The 10,469-nt window shown below is 37.8% G+C and overlaps 1 protein-coding gene across 1 annotated transcript; it reads right to left on the minus strand.

Annotated features, from left to right (window-relative positions):
* Positions 1–692: 692 nt before the first annotated feature.
* Positions 693–10,198, minus strand: LOC103802114 (leucine-rich repeat transmembrane protein FLRT1-like; the record flags this gene model as incomplete). The annotated part of the gene is made up of 3 exons (XM_009074567.1): positions 693–1,140; positions 4,326–5,227; positions 10,054–10,198. Coding segments are annotated over 3 exons (1,495 nt in total), but the record flags the coding sequence as incomplete, so codon positions are not given.
* Positions 10,199–10,469: the final 271 nt, after the last annotated feature.

Consider the following 10,469-nt stretch of genomic DNA (forward strand, 5'->3'; position numbering starts at 1 on the left):
AGGTCAAGTTGGCTCCAGTGTTTTCATTCCTCACTATTAATTAACTTTGGAACTAACATTAAATCTCATTAACCAGGACACTGATTCTTCTGTTTGTTGCATTTGCTGTGATGAAGATAAGCCTTCCATGTTTTGCCTGGAGCTCAACTAATTTAGCTTAACATTATTTAAAATAGTCTAAAATAAATAAAAGAGGCGAATTTTTTCAGGAAAACTTAAATCAATTTTCTCAAAAGCAAGAATTTCTGAACAACCCTGAGAAGTTGCCCACATCAATGTAACTCTCCATCTCAAGCTGCAGACCCGTGAGGTTAAATGTGTTGAATGCCAGACTCCTACTAATAGTGTCTTGTGGTATTGCAGGATTTTATTTGAGGGGGGGGTATGCAACTATAAGAATGTTCTGCTATAAAAAGGTCCATACAGAGCTACAGACTGCTTTTCTAAGTGGTAGTAATTGTATTCTTACTTCCCTCAAACTACAAAGTACTAATGGCATAGGAAAACAATAATTTTCTTTTACGATATTCAGTTCTCAATGGCATCCTTACTACAGCCCTTCTTTCACCAGATATTTCCTCTTACAGGACAAATTCAAGAGGAAAAGCTGACGCCAGATGAGAAGGCTTCTTGTCAGTAGAGACACTGGTGGCAGTGGGCAGCTCTAGACAACTTTTAGATAAATCATGGGGTTAATCGAATTCATAATCATAGTAATCATCATCTGCGTTTACTCCAACACTGGAGGCCTCACTGGGTTTCATTTTCTTTCTGTCCTCTTTGCCTCTTTCCATGGAAGACAGATTATCTTCGCACTGCTGCAGAATCTTTTTGGAAGACATCCAACTTTCTCCTCGTCTTTCTGCTGGCGCTGCACATTGCCCTCCCCAGACATCCGTTCCCTTGGCCACCAGAGCTCTTCTGGTTCTGAGAAGGTCACAGGTGCAGTTCCAAGGGTTTCCATCTAAATACAGATGACGAAGACGAGGCAAATACTCTAAGATTTTGCGATCCAAGGCAGATATCTTGTTATTCCGTAGATTTAAAACCTGAAGCTGTTTCAAATCTTTCAGCTCTTGTTCTCCAACATCCTCTATGTCATTTCCTTTTAGATCCAATCTAGCCAGGGTGTCTGGAAGTCTGAATAAAAATAAAACAACACAAAGGTTCATCATATTGTTTCTGTTTCTGTAAGTGGTATTTGGTGATGGGTATCTGCCCAGGCACATCTGATGGACTAAAATAAAACTGCCACTAAAAAGTTCAATCTTCTGTAAAAAAGGTGTTCATGTTGGTTTTGGTTTTGAGGGGGGGTTGTTTGTTGTGGGGGGGGTTAAGTTATAGGAGTATAGTCTATGCACCCTTGAACTGTTTCCCAAATTACTGCCTTTTTGACCTGTACTGTGCTTGTGCAGCTGAACTAAACAGCAGCCCTGCTGTGCTCCACTATGGAGAAAATTATGTGTTCAACTGAGTGGCAAGCTGAAAAATGCATTTCATACTCTTCAACGACAGCTTGTGACCAAATTACAGCACCATGAAAGATCAACACTGCAGAGAATCATGGCAACACTACTCCTTCACGTACTTCTATGTATGATGTGTTTAAAAAGGTTTTTTAGTTCACAAAGAGCTAGAATTTTTCTTCCATTTTGTTCTCCTGCTCCCATCAAACATTAATCACCACAGAAGTTGTCCATCTGATGATACCCTGTTAAGAAATCAGCAACAGGGAAAATATAAGTGCTTTTTGGTGGTCTTTTTAAATAGTAGTTTTAAGAATTAGCAACAGTTACATTTAAAAGAAAAATATATCTGATAACTTCTGCATATGACACTAGACAGATCAGTACAATTCTTGTTTTCATTCATCTTACAAATTTGTATGATAAGACTTTTATTTCAAAAGTCTTGCTCATTTGTGATCTTCTAATTTCCTTCTACTGTAGTTAATGCCAAGTGCTTAACAGAAAAGCCGCTTAATTGGCACGGAATATCTTTAATAAAATTAATTGTAAAGTACCTTAAAAATCACTTTGCTCTGGTAGCATGCAAGGTGATGAAATTAAGAGTCATGTTTAGAGATTTGAAGCAAACTTACTGACCGAAACTCTCAAGAAAATGATAAATAATACTACCAAGATCTACCTAGAGTAGCACTTAGAAGGATACCACAACTGGTAAAGGTTCCTGTGATATTTTATCTCAATGCAATGATATGAGATACCTTTGAAAATTACTAAAAGGGTACATTGTGACCCTCACCAACTGTTTTTTCGTAAAGCTGAGTTTGACCTCTTAATCTGAAAGATTGTTCCCAAATTTGTGAAAATCTGGCAGCTTCAGTGGTACTATTTCAAGAGTAGGGCAGTTCTGTATTGTGCCGTATTTCCTGGAGAGATGAGCATTTCAAGTGTTGATGTGGTAATTCACTCCACAATATTTGATCTTACCAAATACTTGTGACTGCAATAAATCTGTTTTGAAACCTAACCACAGGCAATGATTATAGTTGCCCAATATGACACTGTAATTTCAGAAGGATACTCTGTGGTAAAACCCTTTTGCCACTGACATCCAAAGCATAGGAAATCACTCGAGATATTTATCCAGACTGATTACGGTCCAAAGCCTGAGCTGCAAGTCCTTAAACAGCTGAAGAATCTTGCTGTACCTCCTACTGTTAGGCTTAGGATTTATGGCTAGATTGTCTGACTTCAGGCTGTGTTGGTGTTGAGAAAATAATGTCACTGGAGTGCGTGATGGTGCTGGAAGGGGAGCCAGGCTCACGTGGGCGCTGACCGTGGCAGCCACACTGTGCCACTGCCACTCCAGGGCATAGCATCAGACTCCTCCATGCATTTTCACCACTCCCTGCAAGATTTTACAGAGGACAGGCTCTTCTCTGCAAGTCCTGAGAATACTTGGACTTGTGTGTTATTTTCTTCTCAGAAAAGATGCAAAAGAAGCTTTTTTTCTCATCATTCCTGCCAAAAACCTGCTAAGACCTATTCACTTTAGCACATTAACCATATTTTTTAACCTTTTAGTGTGCTGACAGAGTTCTCAGATAACTGCCAAAAGTAATACTTTTATGTCTGTATATCCATGCATACCTGGTCATCATCAGACAACTAAATTAGGTACACTAATTTTGCATCTTGTCAATTTTTTCCCCTTCTTTTATGTTTACAGATCCCCTGGAAATCTGCATTCACTCTTGGACTGAAAATAAAAGTCCCAAATATCTCCTTAAAAGTTGTACTGTTTAAAGACTAATAGAGAACTCCTTGTTAATTCTCTTGACTACAAAGGTTGTAAAATAAGATGGATTAGACAATACTAAAGTAACTAGAAAGCATTAAACATTCCTGTCAAGCTAGGCTGAAATCAAATATTTATACACCACTAAATCACTTTCTGATTATAAAGCTGCTGCCAAATAGATTCAAATGCTAAAGGACCTGATGCTAAACGAATTGAAACTTTACTGCATTATTTATTTGGGCTAGTTAAAGCTGTCCACAAGCCGTAAAAATAAAGCTTAATGGCGCAGTTTTGTTAAAGAAGTTGGTGTTAATGGAATTACTTCGTTGTTTTCAAGCCATCTTATTACACAGCTTATCAGGACAGCCTCCATTCAGCTTAATATGCCATCTCTGATAATGACCAGGCCCAACACTCAGATGAATGCAAGAGATCCTCTAAGCAGGGCATTAATGATCACAGTGTGCCCAAGGGATGTTTCATCTGTGCTCTGTTGACTGTAATTTTACTTATAGCCTGAAGCAGGAGACCTTATAAGCATTCCAAATACTTTGTCATGTGTGAATTTAATGAAGTTGGGAATGCTAATATCACTGGAAAAAAAGCACATTCTTTTTGACCAGACTTAGGTCCTGAAATCTTAATATTTTAGCAATAATAAACTCAGTGTGGGTTGGTAGAAACATCAGCTTTAAAACTGCTATCTTTCCTTTTTATCAGATGCTCTATTCATTTTCTTTTATGGGGGAAGGTAAATCTAAGTAGCCTCTGCAGTAATTCTGTTATACTCTCCTAATAGGTTCCTCGTATTCCTGTGCTAATTAAACAATGTAGTTTCACTGGCAGGGAGAGATGTGAAATGAGCAGATTCACTGGGGGCTGCAGATGTAATGAAATCCACTCCACTTCTATGCTGAGACTGCTAACAGGGGTGCTAATCAGTGCTAGCTGTGTCAATGGGTTTATGCTGTGGATAGACTTCTACCACGACTGGGTTTAAATACAATTTTTTTCCAGTTTGGCTCTCAGTGGAACCAGCTGTCCTCAGATTCACTTGCCTCAGTGGAATAGAAATGAGGAGATTCTGTTCCAGGGCCAGATTGGAAAGCTGTGCACACTGCTGAAGGGCTCCTGCCTCAAATGTGCTAACAGCGTTGTTGTCGAGGAACAAGTGCTTGAGGTCTTGCAGCCCTTGGAAGTCCTGTGCTGTCACCCTTTGAATGAGGTTATTGCTGCAGTCGAGTTTCTGCAGTCTGCCAGGCAGCCTGAGTGGCAGAGTGTGGAGCTGGTTCTTAGAGAGCTCCAGCGTTGTTAAGTTAGGAAGAAGCTGGGCACCATCTATTGATGTTAGCTGATTTTCTGACAGGAAGAACTCAGACAGATTTTCTAGGTGTTTCACATCTCGAAGTCTCACTGTTTTAAGTTGGTTTTTCTCTAATTTTAGTGACAGCAGGGATTTAGGTAGGTCAAGAGGAACTTTTGTCAGAAAGTTGCCGCTTAAACTGAGAAACTGTAGATTTTGGAAAGATGCAAAGAAGTTGGTTGGGAATGAGTTCAGTTTATTATCAGCCATGCTCAGATACTTCAGCCTAGGGAGCTTAAATGGTGCAGACACAGATTCCATGTTGTTGCCATCCAGGATCAGACTCTGTAAATTACAAAGGGAGGAAAATGCATTCGGAGGCAGAGTTGCAATCAAGTTGTTCCGAATATCGAGCACCCTTAGTTTCGTCAAACCTGCAAAATCAGATGCATGCAGGGTGTTGATGGAGTTATCAGCGAGTTTTAAAATTTCTAGGCCAGATGGGAGAAGGGTGGGTATTTGCTTTAGCTGATTTTTGCAGAGTTCCAGGGACTTCAAGGTGCTCAGAGCTTTGAAAGTATGGGTTTCTACGGATTCTGTGCCACTGCATGACAGGACCAATTCTTCAAGGACTGACATTCTCCTGAAGTCAGTAATCTTAAAGAGAAAAAAAATAATTCATGTGATAGTACACCATCTATTTACAGATATCCTCACTGGTTACTCTTTCTGGGTGCTCTGACAGTTGTTAGTATAGACTGAAATACTATGTATTTAGAAAGAGAAACTAAGGTAAGTGGTAATGATAGAGGTATTACTATAGGTACCTGTGGTTTGCCAGTATTGACAGCACTTCCAGGATTATGTTATGTAAGTCAATACTGTGTCTGGTTTTGAGCAAACAGATGTATTTGAAGAATATATATTCTGCCTGGCAGATAGCCTATAAAAATGGAGAGGTAATATCACCAGCAGAAATCTTCCCAGAGAGCAGAGGATTGTTAATGTTCACTGTGCTCAATGGAGTTTGCTGGAGCAGTTTTGAGTTCATCATACAGCCATTTCCATACATCAACAGTATTGTCACTGCAGCATGAATTGCCTAGAGGAAGTACACATGGATATCTTCACCTCTTGCTACTATAAAGTTTTGGCAGGAAACTAAAATCCAACATTTCTATTTCTTCTCTCCCCCACTGCCTTTTCTTTTCTTTAAAATAAAACCCTCACATATTAAGATGACCAAACCAAAAATGTCAGATCAGCTTGGTCTGAAAATCACCTCTGTGGAACAGATTGCTTTCACAGGAATTTTGTTTTTGTTAGTTGCTAATAAACAGATGCTTTGCAGTGGTAAATGGAACTTAGATGTTGACTATGATTGTAATATCCAGGGGCATACTAATTGTTTCATTATTTTTCTGCTCTGTTGGTGTTTACAAAATTTTACCATCTTGTGTCTCAAGCTAACTTAAGCAAACTTAAATGAATCTGGCAGTTTCCTCTAAGCTATGAGGAAGCAGGCAATGAAGGCGAGCCAACAGTTGCTAAAACGTTAGGTTTCTGAACTTACCAGATATGCTTCCCATTGACCTAGGTGCATGATTCTTACTAAAATATTGACATGGGAATCACAGAAAGCTTAGGACAAGATGAGCAGGTGTTCTGCGCATCATGCACAGGAGTGGTGGGAAGGAATGTCCTTGTCTGTTTTCCCTTCCCATCCCTGAACATCTCTAGGTCTCAGGAGTACCACCTCAGTAAGAGATGTTAAAGTAACACTATAGTCTTCATGCTATTTCCTCTAGGGCTTAGTAGCTACCAGCACATTTTATTCTCATTGAGAGAAGCTATAAAGCATGTTCCACAGCATAACCCTCCATCCCAGTCAGGAATCTACAAGGAGGACAGTAGAAGTCCTTTTGCGGCACAGGTGCTGGGTAATAATTTTGGTTTGTAATCCTGGTTGAATACATTTGGCTATCATACTTGTGTATGTGAAATCAGCTTGTAAAACTCCTGCATGTTTTTGGGTTGTATGTCTTTATCTTAGCTACAAACTCTGCATTTTAACTTCTGTTAAAATTAAAGACCCCACAGCTGTGAAAGAGGAGCCAGATTTCATTTTGCTGTGGTATCCTTAGTTTATCCTTCTGATTAATTTTACTCTGCCTTGTATTTTGCAAGATTTGATGCAGTTAGTGAGAAAATATAGATATGGAACCTCTATTGATGCAGGTTTCTCCAGCAATTACATTTAAATTCAATGAGGGATAGTACCTCCATTAAAAACCTTTTATTTTCAACAGTAAATAACAAAGTTGTACAAGTTCTAATTTTTTTTCTATAGTGCAGTTTGGTGTGTTATGTACATATAGCTATATAGCAATATCAGAATTGTATGTCCAATTTTGGTCACGATTAGGAGGCTAATCTTGCCAAGGTTTATCATGAGGAGTCCCATAGGAATGATCTGCGTTGCTCAAGAGCTGAAAAACATAGTCATATGTAATTCTGAAACCATCTTAAGGAAAGTGAAACAATTGTGAACCTTCAGAGTTCAATTTCCCTTATAAATTCAAAAGCAATATTTCCTGCATTTCCTCAGTTGGTTTCTGTATGCCTCTAAGAGGCTTAATTTTCATCTTATTAAGTGACAGAGAGCTACATGAAGGTCAACGTACAGACATTCACTCCGTAATGATGTTAGGCTTCTTAATGTGGATTATTGTAATTTCTATTTTCCACCTATTTGCTATGCTTTGCTAAGCTTTGTGACCATGCTGGTTTGAGACTTAAACGTTTATCCATGCTGTTACAAACCACCATGTCTCTCAAATATGAATCAAGACACATTTGAAAGCCTATCAGCTTTCTCTTTTTGCTAGAAAGTGGTTTTACTCTAACTGGATTGTCTGTAAAGTGATACTAATATAGTTCGCTGGTTTAAAAAGTTGATCTCCTGAAAATGGATCTAAACCACTCTTTTTTTAATAGAAACATTTTAATCAATTTGTCATTTTTTAATGACTCTTGTTTGTTTTGCTTTTAGAATTTCTGTGAACTGGGATTTATTACAAACAGTTTCTTAAACCAGTCCCCTATCATGGGGGTCAGATAGACAATTTTCTTTTTAGCAGATATTAAAATAGAAATAAACTGTACCTTAAAGTAAGAGTAAACAGGTTATAACTGGTCTTCAAATCAAGGAGGAAACAGAAAAAATTGAAAAAAGATACTAAAATTAATCTAGTTTTGTTATGATGAAATCTGCTTATAACAAACCTCAGTTTGTAAAATTACCAAAAGCAAAAATCCCAGCAACTGTTTTCAATGCTGATCAGCACTGTCAGAACAAATACAAAGCTGGCCTGAGTAAAAAAAGATCTACCTTTTTCCTTGTTTTTTTTCTTTCTTTAAAACCTACTGTATTTAGCATACAAACATATTTTTTTCTTTTTCATTTCTTTACAATTTTAATAATAATCAATGCAAAGTAAGTTCCAAAAGTAACTGCAACAATATTTGCTTATTCTTCTGAGGCAGCTAATTGCCAAACCATAGTATTTGTGAATTCTTACATATAAAAGTCTCTTGGAGGTCAACTGTGCCAAGTCAAGGCTTCCATTCAACTTCTTTATGAAAACCATTATTTTCTCTATGATTAGGTAAATAAAGGAATTTAAAATCCCAAGCAAACAAAAAACTCTAAACCAAACCAAACAAACAAAAATCCCACACCAAAACCCTAAAATCCTATAGAGTTCTTCTAGTGCTTGCAGACATGCACTTTACAGAAATCAAAATCCTGTTTATAGAGCACTGTGATATGTGCCAGTGGAATTGCTCAGCTGTGTAAAATTAAGCATATGTATTTATGATGTCCAGGCCTCAGAAGTATAATTTGTTGCATGAAAAAAAAGTAAAAATATATATCCAAATACCCAGTCTAATCTCCAGAAAATAGTATACATAACTACTGGGAGATAGCATGAAAGGATTTACTTCCTTTCTGTGCAAAGTCAGTAGTAGCAGTAAGGGATACTGATAGCTCAGTTATATTAATGTATAAAGAAAAAAACCTCAGATGGTTTCACACACCATTTGTTCTGAACAGTTATAAAACATTTATCCCACTACTCTATTCACTTATACCCAGCATTTAAAAGCTTTATAACACCTGTCTTTTGCTTTAGTCAGAACATAAGGCCACTTTACTTGTAGCTGAGGAGTAGCTGACAGGTATGGGCAGCCAGCCTAAGAGAGGAAAAATGACTCATCTTACTTATCTTGGAAAGAAAATGGGGGAGTGTTGGAATTTGCACAGGAAATGTATTTCCTAATAAAGAATTAATTTAACAGATCTTTTGTTTAACTAGAAAGCATCAGTATAGCTAAATCACACTGATGAATCTTGATGCTTGTGGGTTTGTGAGCAAAAACAAGAAAACCAGAGATATTAGTAGTGGCTAAAAGGTAAACTGTACAGTCACTATTTCTCAGTGGGCAACAGGTATTCCAGATGCTGCTCTAAGCTGCCTTCTAGCCTGTTTCATTCAATCCTGAGAGCAAAATCAAAGCTGCACTTCAGAGCAGTGAAATTCCTTGCAAGAGGACAAGCATACTAAGGAGAAAAGGCATCTCCTTTGAATCAAACATTTCCTATTATTTGTAGTAAGCATGTGTAGCACAGGTGGTTATATTCCCCTTGTGTCTATCTATAGAAGTTGAATTTTTTAAATAAAGATGTTTTAGGGTAGGAAACAGAGAAGCAGCAATCCAGAGTGCAGTGCGAAATGAGCATAAACTGATCATACTTTATAACATGATCCAGTGATGCCTCAAGAAACCCAGAGCAAACCTTTTCAATAACATAAATAGCTGGCAGCTTTGATTAGATGCTGCTGTCATTTCTCTGGGTTATTAGACAGGCCTGGCATTGCTTTTAGAAGCATCTCATGCTGTGTCTTAGACTCTAACCTACTTCCTCTGCCATTTCTAATAGCAGTTGTATGTGACACTTGCAGCTCCAGGGGAAAAGAGCTTCAATTTCATTCATTAGGGAAATGATTCTAATGACATAAAACCTTTCAATTTACTGTGGAAAAGTATTATACCGTAGCAAAAGTAGCAAAAGTTTTTAACAAGTTAAAAATTTACCCTGAAAGTCAATGGTTATTTGACCATATATAGAACAAGTCAACCTTTGGCTCCCAGTTGCAATTGACTGTTTCTTTGAGTGCTACACAAAATATCATTGTGACAGCATGAACTGGTGCTTGGAGACTGCAGGATAATGAAAACACTACAGGAATATATTTACATATCCTTAAAGCGTAAGTAAAAATAAAACCAGATCTGGCAGCATTTCATCAGTTTTTAGAACATGGAATTCTCTCCTCATTTGAAAGCCACTACCATCTGGGAAGTCTAACTTTCAGTGACAGTGCAGTACAAAAAGTACTTTTACTGGATTTTCCTACCTGGAGTTGTTTAATTTTGCTGTGGCTGATGTAGAGTTTCCTGGTGGTAAAAGGAATCTCTCTGGGGATCTCCGTAGCTCTGTAGCATTGCACAGACTGGGCAGGGTCACAGCTGCATCTTCTTGGGCAAGTGGCACTTAGACCACTGTGAAAAGAAAAGAAGATGACTAAAAGGTAAGATAAATACATCTTCCAGAACAGGAACTCTGAAATTGTCTTGGCAACATACAGCTTGAATTAAGCACCAAAGTCCTTTTATACCATGAAATCTGATAAAAGGATATTATGACTGTGTATTTTATCCCAGTAAAAAAACCGAGCAAAAACAATACCGTAATTTGCTTGGGTTAAAATGTTGGCAGGCATTACAAAGAGTGAGAAACTTAAACAGTGATAAGGTGCCTTTACATTTGTAG

Source organism: Acanthisitta chloris, unplaced genomic scaffold, assembly GCF_000695815.1.
Source record: "Acanthisitta chloris isolate BGI_N310 unplaced genomic scaffold, ASM69581v1 scaffold27175, whole genome shotgun sequence".
NCBI lineage: Eukaryota > Metazoa > Chordata > Aves > Passeriformes > Acanthisittidae > Acanthisitta > Acanthisitta chloris.